Source organism: Amblyraja radiata, chromosome 7, assembly GCF_010909765.2.
Source record: "Amblyraja radiata isolate CabotCenter1 chromosome 7, sAmbRad1.1.pri, whole genome shotgun sequence".
NCBI classification, from domain to species: Eukaryota; Metazoa; Chordata; class Chondrichthyes; order Rajiformes; family Rajidae; genus Amblyraja; species Amblyraja radiata.
This window is the reverse complement of record NC_045962.1, coordinates 37,995,025-38,011,786: the sequence shown is the minus strand read 5'-3', so window position 1 is coordinate 38,011,786 and position 16,762 is coordinate 37,995,025. Positions and strand designations below refer to the sequence as shown.

Here is a 16,762-nt window from a genome sequence, read left to right as displayed (position 1 = left end):
TATATTTGCAGATGTTGGGCTCACTAGTCTATAGTTCAGGTTTTTCTTTGCAGCCTTTCTTAAATAGAGGCATTACATTAGCCACCCTCTAGTCTTCCAACACCTCAACCTGTGTCCAATGAATAGACAATAGGTGCAGGATTAGGCCATTCGGCCCTTCGAGCCAGCACCGCCATTCAATGTGATCATGGCTGATCATCCCCAATCAGTACCCCGTTCTTGCCTTCTCCCCATATCCCCTGACTCCGCTATCTTTATTCCTAGATCTCAGTCAGGACTCTTGCAATTTATTTTCTAGTTTCACACAATGTCCTTGAATATATCTGATCAGCCCTGAGAGTTTAATCTACCTTCATATGACTTCAGGTTCTAACACCGTTCCCTAGTCTTCATGTTTTTCTCCACAGTAAAACGGTTTCACACATTTTTGTTTCTAATGGATCCTTTTCTCTTAGTTTTACTTTTATCCTTAATATACTTACAAAATCTCTTTGAATTATCTTTAATCACTCTTTAATCCAAAGCTATCTAATGCCCTGCTGTCACACTTTTGATCCCAGCTGCCTATAGCTGACCCATGCCTCCTTTTGCCTGACCAGATCCTCAATTTCTATTTTCATCCAGGGTTTCATACTCCTACTTGTCTTGCCTTTCACTGTAATAGGGACATGCATATCTAGAACTGTCACTATTTTGATTCCCACTCTCTGGGTGTTATTTTGCCAGCAAACAAACTGCTCCAATCAACTTTTGCAAGCTCTTTTCAATTATTTTCAAAGTTGACCTTATCCCAATTTAGAACTTTAACGTGCACCAGCCTGTCGTTATCCATAAGCTGTATAACATTTAGAGACATAATTAGATGGAACACAGTTAAGCACAGTTGACAAATGCTGGAAGGACACTGAATCTGGCAGAAAAAATGACATTTAAGTTTGATGGGTTTAGTCTTGTTGGAAAGTGTGTGGCAGACATTGAACATCAGACGTCAAAATCCATGAGAAAGGGCATAATTGTCCTTGTGTTCCAGCATATAGAAGAGATCAGAAATTGACACCCCCATCCCATTATTTAACATCAAGTGGAAGATTCTGTCCAACGTTATTGGCAGCAAGTCAAGTCTGTTCGAAGCCTCTCTGTTTATGGACAATGTCACCATTTTCCCATTGATGAACAGCTGTGACAGATTTGAGCTTACCTCAGGAGCAGAGTTAATCGCAGCAAAGGTGAGGCTATGTTACTTGGCCCAAGGGTTCTTTGTCCCATTCTTCATTGGGACGGATCATCCAGAGGTGCGGGGAGTATGGTTTAGAAGAGTTGTGGAGTATTGTACAAAAACTTGGGTGGAGCGCAGAGTTAAAATGAAAATGTGGATGCAGTGATCTCTCTTCAATGTGGACACAAACCTGGTTATCAGGTATTTATAAGAAAGAAATGAGAACTGTATATTCTGCTTAGCTAGCCTACAACCCAATGGTGCGAACATTAAATTTTCCAACTTCAATTCACATCCCCCACCCCTCCCTCACTACTCCATCTTCTCTTCCAGCCCTGGTGGTCACATATTTATTCCGCCATCATCCTGTTCCTTTCACCTCCTTCTTACACCTATCTCCCCTTCCCGAGTCCCCATTCCTCTTTCATCCCCATTTTCCCCTCAGGAGTTCCATTCCACCCATTAGGACAGCACAGTGGCACAACTGGTAGAGCTGCTGCCTCACAGGGCCAGAGACCCAGGTTCGATCCTGACCTCGGGTGCTGTCTGTGTGGAATTTGCATGTTCTCCCGATGACTATATGTTTCCTCTGGGTGCTTTGGTTTCCTCCCATATCCCAAAGACGTATGGGTTTGTAGGATACTTGGCATCTGAAAAATTGTCCCTAGTGTGTAGGGAATGGATGGGATAGTGGGATAACATAGAACTAGTCTGACCGACAACTCGGGTTACCAAAATTCCGTGTGGACTCAGTAAATACTGTAGGAAGAAATTTGCAACAATGGTCTATATTTGAAAGCGCATAGCATTTGCAATAAAATGGATGCATTGGTAGTACATCTCGCACCATATGAGTATAATCTTGTGGCTATTATGAATACATGACGCCAGGGTGACTAGGACAAGATGCTCAGTATTCCAGATTATATGATGTTCCTAAAACACCAAAGCTTCCCTTGTTGCGAGGCCCTCACAGTCTGATCCATCATTGCACAGTGAAGCCTGACATTCTGTCCTTAATGGCGGTGAAGAGGACTAGACCATCATCGATATTTAGTTTAGTTTAGAGATACAGCGCGGAAACAAGCCCTTCGGCCCACCTGGTCCGCGCAGACCAACGATCCTCGCATATTAACACAATCCTACACAAGCCAATTTACTTACATACCTGTACATCTTTGGAGTGTGGGAGGAAATCGAAGATCTCGAAGAAAACCCATGAAGGTCATGGGGAGAACGTACAAATTCCGTACACGGGATCGAACCCATATCCCTGGCGTTGTAAGGCAGCAACTCTACCACTATGCCATTGTGCCGCCCTTATAATATTTTTATAATATGCAGTTGCCAAAATGGTGTGGAAAGTAAAGCAATGGTCTTTGTCGACATTCATCACATTACAGCTGCATAAACACAGATCTGCACATTATGGACTGTTCTCAGGGACACTGGCAAACGCCGGTGCTGCTGGAAAATTATCAACTTGCTCTCCCTGAACTTGCTTTTCCAGTTTCTTAGTAAAACATACAAAAATAAGATAGGGCATGAGCAGGTAGATGAAGAGTTCATGTTTGCTTTGGCCAAGATAACTAGAAGCATGTTTGTATTGTATTAAATATTTGCAAGTTTTATAAATGAGGGCTCAGCCAATCAGGATCGAGATGGGGAAGACCATCTCCATCAGAGGGTCAGGCATCTTTGGAATGCTCCACCCAAGAGGTCTGAGGCTCAGATATTAGGTATTTAAAGATGCAGATTGAGAGTTATTTGGATGTTAAGGAAATCAAGGGATATGAGGTTAGTGCAGGAAAGTGATGCTAAGGTAACAGTAAATCAGGCATGATCATTTTTGAATGGTGGAGCAGGCAGAAGGCGCCAGATAGCCACCTGCTATTTCTCTGCATAGACGATTGCTGTAGCCTGACACATTCCAGGGTGCAGGAACATGCGCTGAAGGACAGACTGGCATGTGGTGCAGCTGCCACACAAGCTGTGGAAATCCTTCAGTGACAGTCCTCCTGCTATCGCACACTGCAGGCGGGAACCCATGATAAATATCCTTGGGCTATTTGCTATTCCTGTGTGCCACATACTGTACAGAATAGATGTAATCTGGCAAATGTTATGAATATTAATGTTTTTAAAATGTATTGTGGCAAGTGTGCACACATACCATGTACTATTTATAAACCAAAATGGCATTGTAAGCAATCAAACAAAGAGAGCTTCCTGTCCCATGTTTGACCTGCATTGAAGCATTAATTGAGCATTGCACTGTTGGAGATATGTTATTTCCCATTTTACACTGATTAAAGACTCCATAGTAGATGAAGACAGTTTACTTGGTGTCATGACAGATTTTGTTTTTGGGCAGGGTGGAAGTAGGTAGTAATAAAATCAAAGAGTTCTACATGGAGGCAGCCCCAATACAGTTGTTGTAGCAGAGAAAGTGTTAGGGGATGCTGGGGTATGTTTGGAACAAGGACTGTTCGACATAACCAACAAAGAGGCAGGCATAACTGGGGCCAATGCGAGTGCCCATGGCTGCATTTTTAACGAAGAAAGTGAGAGGAGTCAAAAGAGAAGTTGTTCATAAAAGAGACTTTCATTTTCACGTTTACTTACTGAATGTGATAGTCTGGTTGTGCATGTCAGTGCTAGTTGCTGTGTGAAAATTGGCAGCTCATTTGGGCACGTTTGCTACATTTGGGCACCGATTGGATTTTCAGAAGTGTTTGATTGGTTGAAAGTGCAATGGAATGTCCTGACATTGTTGAGATGCTACAGAAATAAAACCTTCCTTTCTTTCACAGGAGCTGGGGAGTGTGTTTCACTTATGGGACATGGTTTGCCCTGGAGGCCTTTGCCTGCATGGGGCATACGTATCAGAAAGGGTGAGTTTCAAGCTAAGGCATCCTGATTTGTTCAGTGTTAAAAGAGAATTGTAAGCATTAGATCGAGTTAAAAGTGCTTTATTGTCATATGTACCAGCATTAGAATGAAGAAATTCTTACGCCACAGTTTTACAGGCCCATTAATGCAAAAACACAACAATAAATAACAATAATCAACAATACCCAAACAATTAATATAGGTCCATAGTAGATTGTTGCTTAGATTAGGGTGTGCAGTGTGTTTTATGAGCCTGATTGTTGTTTGGGAAAGGTTGTCTTGAACCCAGTGGTCACAGTTCTCGGGCTCCTCTACCTTTATCCCGATGGTAGCAGTGGGATTAGAGCTTTGCTGGGGTGTGGGTCTTTGATGGTATTAGCTGCCTTTCTGATTGAGGTCTGCTGATGAGGATTTAATCCAATTGCATACGGACGAGCAGAGTTTGATGATTTAGAGAGTTTAAAGATGAGGTTTACAGATCAAAGATTAATTTGTGATTGCATGTTCTCGTTGCTTCTTTAAACAAAAAGTATAAATTCTCTCCAAATGATAAATCTTGCATAAAGTCTCTAATTTGCAGCATTAGAGCAACAATGCAACTAGATTATCCTTATTGTGAGCAATTTTGGGCACCATATCTGAGGAAGGATGTGCTGGCTCTACAGAGGGTCCAGAGGAGGTTTACAAGAATGATCCCAGGAATAAGTAGGTTTAAATTATGAAGAGTGTTTGTCGGCACTGGACCTGTACTCGCTGGAGTTAGGAAGAATGAGGGGGGACCTCTGAAACAAACAGAATAGTGAAAGGCTTAACTTGAAGAGGGGGAAGGGAGTGGGGGGGGGGGGGGGTGTGAGCGGATGGCATGAGGGAAGTGTTTATAGAAGTTACCTAAAATTAGAGAATTCAACGTTCATACGGTTGTGTTGTAAGCTACCCAAGCGAATACCCTGCATGGGAAGTAGTAAGAAGTAGTGGTCGGATCACTACTAGTGATGGAAATGTCGGAGGATGATGTGTCGGATGCAGAGGCTGGTGGGATGAAAGGTGAGGACCAGGAGAGAGGGAGCGATAGCAGAACTTTGTGTCTCAGTTCTGGGGTGAGAAGGAGCGAGAACAGAACACAGGCTCGGTCCTCCAATGATCTTCCAGTTATTAATCACTTTTACTCCCCTTCCCATTCATATACTGACCTTTCTGTCCTCCATTGCCAGAGTGAGGCCAAATGTAAATTTGAGCAAATGCATCTCATATTTCACTTGGGTATCCTACAACCTAGTGGTATGAACGGTGAATTCTCTGATTTTAGTTAATACATCAGTGACACTTCCCCCCCCCCCCCCCCCCCAATTGGAGGTGTATGGGTGGAGTTGAAGGGAAAGAGAGTACAGGAAAGGTACAAAGTCTCCAGAAGTAATAGGACAAAGTTTAAGAAGGGATAGGAGAGTACGGTCAGGTAAATCGGGACCAATGTGAGAGGAGGGGCAGTGAATGCTGAATTAAAGGTGTTATAATTAATGCAATAGTATAAGAAACAAAGTTTAGAATATGAATTAACATGCTAAAATCTCAGACATTAATCACGTTAGTAAAGATGCTTTGCCATAAATATGGAAGAAAAAATATTAAAACATGATTTCAATTGTCGCCACCAAATGTCTAGCCAGAAGACACAATGCAATTCTAAATTGCATTTCTTATTCTGTATTTTATTTCTGACCAAGGGCTGCATGCAAGGCTGTGACACGGGCCTGCGAGTTCCTGCTCTCCAAACAGATGGAAGATGGAGGTTGGGGTGAAGATTTTGAATCATGCAAGCAAAGGAAGTATGTGCAGAGTGCAAGGTCCCAGGTTCATAATACCTGTTGGGCTGTGTTGGGATTAATGGCAGCCAGGTGAGACAGGTGGTTACTGTCAAATTATTTAACAAAATGTCAAATATTCTTAACAATGTCCCATTAATCATGAATATGATTTACTTTGAAATGAGCAACGTTCATTCAATTTCATTACACCATCAGAAGTTGTGGCCTAAAATAAGACACATTTAAGACACTTGCGTTCGTATATTACTGATCATTGTAATTCACTTTAGGATGTGTAATGTTCTCCGTAAGGCCCTGTAAAATAAGTTTAATCTGGTATGACTGAAACTTCCAGAAGGTCACTTGACCTCAGTCACGAGGCCCAGGTACATTTGCCAGCTTCTGCTTTTGGCCTCAAGGGGCACTGGCATTTACATTGCATATACATCACAAATTCCATTCTAATACATTCAATGATAGTACATTACAATACATCACATCTCCCCCTTCACTTTAATTACATCACAGGATGCTCTATGTAATGGCTATTCGTTCTGAAATAGTGACACGAAACTGTAAATGCTGTTATCTTCAGCAAAAACCTTAGATCATTCAGTCTGTGGAAGGGCACCGTCCTGAAACGTCACCTATTCCTTTTTCCAGAGATGCTACCTCGGCCTCTGAGTTACTCCAGCATTTTGTGTCTAAACTTCAGAATACATTGCCAGTAACAGTGCTATGCAAACTGCCATTTGGATGCTGCCCTGCAGTCTCCAGTTGCATGCATGCTGCATCATACTAGCTCAGAAATAACCACATACTAACCGTTTTACACTAATTTCTGCATGCCTCATTGATCTCGTTTGGTTCTTTTTTCTGCGATTCTGTCTAGGTACCCTGGCACACGAGCAATAGACCGAGGGATTAAATTGCTGATGGAACAGCAGTTGCCAAATGGGGATTGGCCTCAGGTGAGATACTTTCACAATACACTATACCAAGTGGGACCCGTTGGTTCTCGTCCCCTGAACGTGTGGTTGCGGGGAGGGAGGGGGGGTGGGGAGAGGGGGGGGGGGGGAGTGGGAGGAGAGGGGGAGAGAGGGAGGGGTGGAGAGAGGGAGGGGGGGAGAGAGATGGGGGGAAAACGGAGGGGGGAAAGATGGGGATAGGGAGCGGGGAGGGAGGAGGGGGAGTAGGCGGGCGTCAACTGCGAGTTCAGCAGCTTCAATCCAGAACGCAGGGGGAGGGGGGCAAGGGGGGAGAGGGAGGGTGGGGAGGGGATGAGGGTGGAGGGGGAGAGGGAGGGGGTTAGAGAGAGGGGGGGCAGAGAGAGAGAGAGAGGGGGCAGAGAGTGAGAGAGGGGGACAGAAAGAGAGGGGAAGGGGAGAGAGGGGGGCAGGGGAGGGGGGAAAAGGGGGAAGGGAGGGCGAGGAGGGTGGAGGGGAAGGGAGGGGGAGAGAGGGTTGGGGGGGAGAGAGAGCGAGAGGGGCGAAAGTGGAGGAGGAGGAATGGAGCGGGGCGCGCATCAACCAAAGGACTTCAGCGGTTTCAATCCAGAGCCCGGGGGGCGTCACAGAGGAGGGCTGATTCCCAAACGTTCCCGGGGGGCGTGTGACATCACTCGCAGCGCGTGGAACACAGCGAAAATCCCTCCCCACTCTTCCACTTCTCTCCCCCCACCCCTCTCCCCCTCCTTTCTCTCCCAAATCTGTCCCGTTTCCTCCTCCTCCTCTCCCCTCCCTCCCCTCTTCTCACCCCCCTCCCCCCACCTGTGTGTTTGGGGGGTGGTTAATGTGAGTGTGATGCCGCAGCCCCCCCCCCCCCCCCCCCCCAATATTTCAAAAAATACTGGCTTCTCACCCATAGAAGCACCCCCAGCCCCTGGTGAACGTTCCATCGTGTGATGTCACAATGTCCAATGCTCAAAGAAATTCTTGCCATAGAGGGAGTACAGAGAAGGCTCACCAGACTGATTCCTGGGATGTCAGGACTTTCATATGAATAAAGACTGGATAGGAGTGATGGAAGACAGACAGAGGGATAGGGGGAAGGGGGCGGGGGGAGAGAGGGAAGGGGGTGGGGGAGAGAGGGATGGGAGAGGGAGACGGGTGAGGAGAGGGAGGGGGGAGGAGAGAAGGGGGAGAGAAGTAGAAGAGTGGGGAGGGAGGGAGGGAGGGGTTCTCTCTCCCCATCCCCCTCTCTCACCCACCCCGCTCTCCTTTCCCTCCCAAATCTGTCCCGTTTCTTCCTCCTCCTCTCCCCTCCCTCCCCTCTTCTCACCTCCCCTCCCCCCACCTGTGTGTTTGGGGGGTGGTTAATGTGAGTGTGATGCCGCAGCCCCCCCCCCCCCCCCCCCCCCCCCCCCCCCCCCGCAAACGCCGTTAGGGAAACAGACCCAACGGGTCTGCACTTGGTCTAGTATCTATTAAAAGTCTGATCTTGTATGTGGATGTATTTATTTGTGTGTGTATTTGTTTGTGTATAATCACATCTTCTCGAAAAAAGATGCCCTAGGTAACATATTTACATATTCTGAAAATTTTGAGCTTTATTTCTTGAGTTATTTATAAAAATGTTTACAAATCTCAAATAACTTAGAATATAAACAATGGATCTGCTCGTGCTGTATTCCACGCGCTGCGAGTGATGTCACCCTAGGACCACTCTACCAATAGATATATGATATGATTTTCTTTATTTCCAGTCGATGTCCAGTCATCTGGATATAGTGACGTTTTTGCATGGATGTTAAAATTGTACGGTGTGACTCCAAATTATTCGAGTCCTTTGAACTCTACTTTGGGATTGGATCTGTGGTACTTCTGTTAGTTAGATCGATATGTTGTGTGACAGACACAGTAGGAAGCAAATTTCTGAGCACTGATAAGTTTGCAAAGGTTGTTCCTTGATTGATTGACAGACTCACATTTTTATAAGGTGGATAATGGTCATAGTGTTGCTTCCGGTGTTTCCCCGAGTTACCACGCAGTAAAGATCATGTCCAATTTACCTCCTGGTGGGACAGGGTCCACACTGACTTGGGAAGTGATTGAAGAAGGCCCTTGACAGGTGACAGAGTGACCACTCTGTAATTTCCAGGTGTCTCCTTTCTTAAAGATGGTTCTCATGTACAGGACCTCTGTTTTCTTCCCAGATGTGGGATATGAAGCTATGAATTCATGACTGAAGCATCTCACCACCAAGTTTGAAAACTTTAGCAGGGAAAACATTTGGTCTAGAGATCTTGTAGTTTTTGCTTGGCCTTATAACATCTAAACACCGTCATGGTGGATAGACGGGAGCAGATAGCATGTTGTGGGTTGGAGTCACGAACATCTGTGTCAAGGAAAGTATTAATGGAGGAGTTCTTCGAAATATTTCTTCCAGCAGTGTCCAAAGATCTTTGTCTTTTTTAAGTTGTAAAGCACAACTTGGTGGCTTCAAAAATAAATCATAGAATCAAAAGCCCCTGTCCCACAAAGCGAGTTTACCCAAGAGCTCTCCAGAGTTTAAAAAAATCAAACTCGTGGTGCTACATCATGAGTATTTTTTTATTCTTGGAAATTTTTCACACTGTAGAGTTTCCGCATTTCCTGAGTACCTGCCGTTAGCATTACGAGCCGCTACGAGACATCCACGAGCTGCAATGTACCCGCCATGTACATTCTACGTACTTACCACGAGTTTGATTTTTTTTAAACTCGGGAGAGCTCTTGGGTAAACTCACATCGTGGGACAGGGCCTTTAGAGCATGAAAGCAGAGCTCTCAGCCCAACTCATCAACATGACCATTGGGCAGCAATATGTATTCATCCCAATTCACAACACTTGATGCACAGCCTTCTATGCCCAAGCAATTTAAGCGCGCCTCAATTCATTTCTTAAATACATCCGTGACCCAGCTTCAACCATTCACTCAGGCAATCTCTCTGGGTGAAGGACCCCCACCTACAGCTCCTCTAAATCTCTGAACAGCAGTCCGTCGCCACAGCAAGCCATGTGCACCGTTGCATGTTGTTGTTAATGGAATAACATAAATGTTTAGTAAACGTCATACACTGAGAGTCTGCTTGCCAAGATTGGAAATTTGATACCTCAAATCTGCTCAGTCACTCAGTGAGTCATTCCAAAGGTTAACTAGTTTCAGAACTTGTACACATCTTATGCAATTGATTGCATTAATCTGCTGGACTTGTGCAGAACTCAAAAATATCATTAAATCTTGCTGGCAATTTCCACCCTCCTACGCATACAAAAGTCTCAGGTGCAGCAGGCAGTGAAGAAGGCGAATGGTATGTTAGCATTCATAGCAAAAGGATTTGAGTATAGGAGCAGGGAGGTTCTACTGCAGTTGTACAGGGTCTTGGTGAGACCACACCTGGAGTATTGCGTACAGTTTTGGTCTCCTAATCTGAGGAAAGACATTCTTGCCATAGAGGGAGTACAGAGAAGGTTCACCAGACTGATTCCTGGGATGTCAGGACTTTCATATGAAGAAAGACTGGATAGACTCGGTTTGTACTCGCTAGAATTTAGAAGATTGAGGGGGGATCTTATAGAAACGTACAAAATTCTTAAAGGGTTGGACAGGCTAGATGCAGGAAGATTGTTTCCGATGTTGGGGAAGTCCAGAACAAGGGGTCACAGTTTAAGGATAAGGGGGAAATCTTTTAGGACCGAGATGAGGAAAACATTTTTCACACAGAGAGTGGTGAATCTCTGCAATTCTCTGCCACAGAAGGTAGTTGAGGCCAGATCATTTGCTATATTTAAGAGGGAGTTAGATGTGTCCCTTGTGGCTAAAGGGATCAGGGGGTATGGAGAGAAAGCAGGTACAGGATACTGAGTAGGATGATCAGCCATGATCATATTGAATGGCGGTGCAGGCTCGAAGGGCCGAATGGCCTACTCCTGCACCTATTTTCTATGTTTCTATGTCTCTGACTTTTCCTTTCTGGACCCCTCCATCTCAGAAGATGAGATTGATTATCGATAAATGTCCAATTCAAGCCCATAGATTCCCACATCCATCTCCACTTTGCTTCTGTACTCCATTTCATTCTCCCAGGTTTTCCATCTCTTTATACATTTGGACAGATAAATGGATAGAAAGCATTTAGATATCGATATTAGCCAGTTGTGGACAAATAGAACTAGTCCGGAATGCCAATGTGGTATGGAGAAGGTGAGCCAAAGGGCCTGTTTCCATGCTATGACTATCTACATTTTATCTGCTCTGATGAGAAAGTTTGAATATTGAAGTCTCATTAACACTATTTGTTTTTGCAACAAACTTCTCTAATTTTAAATATTCTGTTTTATTACTGGTATTGGTGGTTCAAAACACTACTCGCATTTCAAATATTTTTTTCCTGACTTGGAGACTTGTTCTTTTACTCTCCTGTTTTTGCTTTTCTGCAGGAGAACATTGCCGGTGTTTTTAATAAGACCTGCGCGATCAGTTATACTTCTTACAGAAACATCTTCCCTATATGGACTCTCGGCCGCTTTGCTAGGATTTTCCCAGGCTGTGCTGAGATCGGCAGGCTGGACCTCTGAGGATACAAGTGTCAATAAGTGTGTCTAAAGCCACCGTGATGGTGGAACACAGAAAACAGAATTATGCGGTCAGATTAACTTTAGAACATAGAACAGTGGAATCGGTGCTTTGGCCCCCAATGTTTGTGAAGAATATGATGCCTAGTTAAAGTGATCACATGTGGGTATACATAATTCATATTTCTCTATTACCTGCACTTTCATGTTTCTTTCTACAAGCCACTATTGTGTTGCCTCCACCACCACCCCTGGCAATGCATTCCAGGCTCCCACTACATTCTGTGTAAAAATACATGCCTTTCACATCTCCACTAAACTTTCACCCTCTCACCTTATTGTCTTGCACTCTAATGTTGGACATTTACACACTGAGAAAAGGATCTAACTACCCTATCTATTCCACTCATAATTTTATATAGCTCTATCAAGCTCTGATATTATAGAGAAAACAATCCAAGGCCACCCAACTCTGTAGCTGAAACCCTCTAATCCAGCCAGCATCCAGTAAACCTCCTCTGCATGCTCTCCAAAGCCTCCACATCTTTCCTGAAATGGAGTGACCAAAACTGCACATATTATTCCAGATGTGACCTAACGAGAGACCTATGTCCAGTGCTACCACCTTCAGTGAGCTATGAATTTGAAATCCAAGATCCCAATGATGTTATGGATCTTGCCATTAACTGTATACTCTCTTCTTATATTCACCCATTTCTGCAGCTGACCTATATTGCACTATACCTTCTGACAGCATTCCTCACTGTCTGCAACTCCTCCAATTTTGGTGTTGTCAGCAAACTTACACACCAACCCCTCTACATTTATGCCTAAATGTTTAAGAAGGAACTGCAGATGCTGGAAAATCGAAGTTAGACAGAAATGCTGGAGAAACTCAGCGGGTGAGGCAGCATCTATGGAGTGAAGGAAATAGGCAACGTTTCGGGTTGAGACCCTACTTCTGATGTGAGGGTGGGCGGGGGTGCGGGAAGAAGAAAGGAAGAGGTGGAGACAGTGGGCTGAGGGTGAGTTGAGAAGGTGAGGAGAAGTTAAAAGCTTAGGGATTTTCCTCAATGCATCTGACATTTCATGGCCTTTTTTGGCCCTTCTAATTGCCCGCTTGAGCTCTTTCCTACTCACTGAATATTCCTCATAAGCCCCGTGTAATGCTACCTCCTTAAACATGACATACGCTTCCTTTTTCTTCCTTACCAACCTTGGTCATCCACGGTTCCCCACCTTCCCATCTTTATCCAACCTTCTTACTGGAATATGCTGACACTGCACTTTGATCAGCTGGCCTTTAAACTTCTTCCACATGTCATCTGTTGATGTACCCAATAACAACTGTTCCCCAGAGCTGCCAAGTAGTATGGATTTTCCGTATTCTGTACGGAAATGTGATTAAAATACGGATGTACGGTTTTGCGTTGTTAAATACGGATTTTATATACGGAGTTCAGTTCAGTCTGAAAAAGGGTCTCGACCAGAAACGTCACCCATTTCTTCTCTCCAGGCTGCCTGTCCCGCTCCAGGTTTAAACAGAGCGCTGTCAGTTTAACGCGTGGGAATTTAAACAAAGAGCTGTCGACTACAGCGTTATAGGTTCTAAAATTAGCGCTACCAGCTGGAGCGCTATGGGCTTTAAACATAGCGCTATGGGCTTTACCAGGTGCATATAGATGAATCTTGATTACATTCTATTGACTGTATTGTATTATATGTCCAAGGATGAAAAAGTTCAGTGGATATTGACCTTCAAGACCTTTTTTCCATTTATTTCATGGCAAATGGCCAGCCATTCTGGAAGATGGGGTGAAAAGGAAATTTTTGGAGCAAGAGAACAATAAGGACATGGTTCACAATGTGTTGTTTTATACGTGCGTTCATACTGATCATGTATTTGCAAGTTGGGTTTATTTAAGCTGTATGTATCAGTGCGTGAACCATCATAGTTTTCTGTCAGCTTTGGAATTCACTTCAACCTCTAAATATATTAAATGAAGGAAAGGTATTGTGGTTCACCTAACTCACAATTATTGATTTATTCATTTAAGATCGGATTAATTAATTAAACAATAACTTTTTTAACTCTCTATAACAATTTACCCCTGTTCTGGGTTAATGTGAAACTAAGTAATTGCCATGCATTCAGGCTGGTGCACTGGTATTTATTACCAAGCAACATTTCATTTGAGGCCATCAATCCCGAGGAAGTTGCTCATTTACACATTCAATAATCTGCCATCTGCAGTTGCTACTTTTAATGATAGAGCTACCTCTCTCAATCCACAGCTAATGCCAAATTTCTGTCATTGTTTTCTTGGAGTAAGATGTTTCCCATCTCTGAAACAATTTACTCAATAGGTAGGGTGGGAACTCAGAATTCATCAATGATGAACTGCCAACTGGGCAAACTGAACCAGTGTGTAGGGGCGGCCAATTGCCCAAATTTCTCTATGTTCAAGAATGTTGACCTGTGAGGATACAGCATGTATACATTTTGCTGCACCATGTGAAGGTGGGGAAGCAGTGAGCAGGATTTGGTTTGATAACGTTCAAGAACAGATGCGGCTTTGCAGAAATATTTATATGGTTTTGTTAAGTGGAGTCCATTGAATACTAATCATCATCCACCTCCTGTTCTGAAACCTGTCTGAACATCCAAAGGCATATGAAGGTAGACAAATCTCCCAGGCCTGATCAGATACATTCGAGGACATTGTGGGAAGCTAGAGATGAAATTACAAGCACCCTGGCTGAGATAAATGAATCATCATTAGATATGGGTGTGGTGCCGGATGATTGGACGGCGGCTAATGTACCTCTATGAGGGGCTGCAAGGATAAGCCTGGGAACTCTAGACCGGTGAGCCTAACATCTGTGGTAGGCAAGCTTCTAGAGAGTATTCTGCAAGATAAGATATATATATATATATATTAATTTTTTGTATTTTGAATAAGTAACCACAAAGGTTGATGAGGGCAAAGTCATAGACGTTGTCTATATGAACTTCGAGGCATTTGCTGGTTCCTCATGATAGGCTGTTCTGGAAGGTTGGATTACATGGGATCTAGGCTAGCTGACTGGATAGAGAATTGGCTTCATGGAAGGAAACAGGGTAATGGTGAAGGTTGTTTTTCAGACTGAAGACCTGTGCCTTGCGTGCTTCAGGGATTGGCGCTGGGGCAATTGCTGTTTGTGGCTTATATCAACGATTTGGATAAGAATGTAGACGGCATGATTCGTAGGTTTGCAGATAACACCAAAGTGCATGGTATATATATCGAAGATGGTTATCAGAAATTACTGCAGGTTCTTGATGGAGAAAGAGATGGACTATATGGAAAATTGGCAGCAATGATGACGATATCACTATAATAGTCCACAGCTCAAACAATTACGAGACAGGGTATAAATAGGAGATAAGGCTTACGAGTGTGGTTTCAAGCCAACACCTTCCCTCAATATCAATATTGACAAAATCATGACTGCAATAGATAGTTTGAATGCACAGAGTATTTTACCCAGGGTAGGGGAATTAGTAACCAGAGGGCATAGGCTAAAGGTGAGGGGCATTATTTAATAGTAAGATTAAACGAGAACTTACCAGTTTGAAGTTTGATCTGTATTTTATGAGGAGTTACGATGAGGGATTACGTGAAGAAGCCCGCCAGGACGCATGCGTGTCATTCTTCAAAGCAGCGGTGTGAAATCACAGATAACTGTAATGACTAAACATAGTAAGATTAGAGAAGAGATACCAGTTTAGTATATGATCAAGGGTGGGAGCGGAGGGCACATAATCCCTCATCGTAACTCCTCATAAAATACAGATCAAACTTCAAACTGGTAAATTCTCGTTTAATCTTACTATTTTACTTCGGAGTCACGTGAGTGACTACGTGAAGATTTTAAAGCTCTGTGATTTCATGCCGTGGAAACGAGTCCATGCATCACGTCTGCCTTGATGACTGTAGGAGGAATTGTGTTAACATAATTTGGACATGAATTCGACATTGAAATCATAAAATTTATTAACACTAAATTATAACCCCTTTTTATGGGTTTAAATTAATTTACAAAACTTAAAATTGTTTCTGCAAACGTTCCAGATTTAATTGCTGGTTGGTTGTAAAATAGTTGGAATGTTTTTTCCCCTGACCATCCTGCTGCCTTGAGGATTTGGTTCATTGGTACATCATATAACCATATAACCATATAATAACCATATAACATCCAACTGTATTGCTGCCGATGTAGCTGCAGCCCTGTTGGAATGAGATTTTAAAATATTAGTAACCACCCCAGCCTGTGTTAGCACCTGTTTCAGCCATCTTGAGATGGTCTGGACCGTCACTCTTTTGTGTGGTTGCTTGTGGCTGACCAGAAGTGCCTTCTCATTGCCTCTTATGATTTTCGTTTTCTCCATGTATAACGACAAATGTCTTACTATACAGAGACGGTCATCTGTTGGGTATGACCTAAATTGTATATTGAGGCCTGCTGATCCCTGTCTGTTCTGCTTTACTAATTCATAGATATGAAACGTAATATTTTCAGTTGAGGAAGTCATGTTGTCCAGTCTTAGTTTATGCAGTGACTGTACCCTCTGTGCCGTGACCAATGCCATTAGCATGACTGTTTTTAATGTCAGTCTGTGTAGGGACAGAGCTGTTGCTGGAGACCAATTCCTGAGTATCTTCAGGACAATACTTACATCCCATATTTGGGAGTACCTGGTTCTAGGGGGATTAGTATTAAAAATTCCCCTCATAAGTTTTGTTACCAGTGGGTGAGTCCCAACAGAGTAATGCTCTGTCCCCTGCCATAGGTAAGTCGATAGGGCACTTCTGGCGCAGTTGATGGCACTGTAACTGCGCCCCTCATCATAGTGGAGGTCTGCCAGATATTCCAGAACAGACGGGATGTTCATGTCTCTGTGGATGATGTTGTTTTTGTGACAATGCATCTCCCACTTCCTGATATAGACCAGATACTGTTTTTTGGTTGACTGTCTTTGGGCCGCCGAGATCATGTTCACTGTTCGGTCCGTCAGTCCCAGTTGTAGTAGAGGTGTTTTTAAACTCTACAAATTAATAAGTTCAAATGGTTATGGCATGGGTGGCTATCCCTTGTTACGGGATGTAGCAATAAATCTGGTCTATGTGGGATGGTGATACATGGTTCTAATACCATGTTTAGTACCACTGGGAACCATGGTTGAGTAGGCCAATCGGGTACTACCAAAATACCAGACGCAGAGTCTTGTTGTATTTTCCTTAATACCCGACTG

General features: G+C 43.6%; 1 protein-coding gene across 1 annotated transcript in view; it reads left to right on the top strand.

The window, feature by feature from the left end:
- lss (lanosterol synthase) overlaps nt 1-13,480 on the top strand; it is a 62,083-nt gene extending 48,603 nt beyond the window's left edge. The window contains exons 19-22 of the mRNA XM_033024215.1: nt 4,030-4,110; nt 5,830-6,000; nt 6,803-6,881; nt 11,332-13,480. Coding sequence (XP_032880106.1) covers nt 4,030-4,110; nt 5,830-6,000; nt 6,803-6,881; nt 11,332-11,469 — 469 coding nt within the window. The 3' untranslated portion in view covers nt 11,470-13,480. The remainder of the gene's footprint in view (nt 1-4,029; nt 4,111-5,829; nt 6,001-6,802; nt 6,882-11,331) is intronic.
- The last annotated feature ends 3,282 nt before the right edge of the window (nt 13,481-16,762 follow it).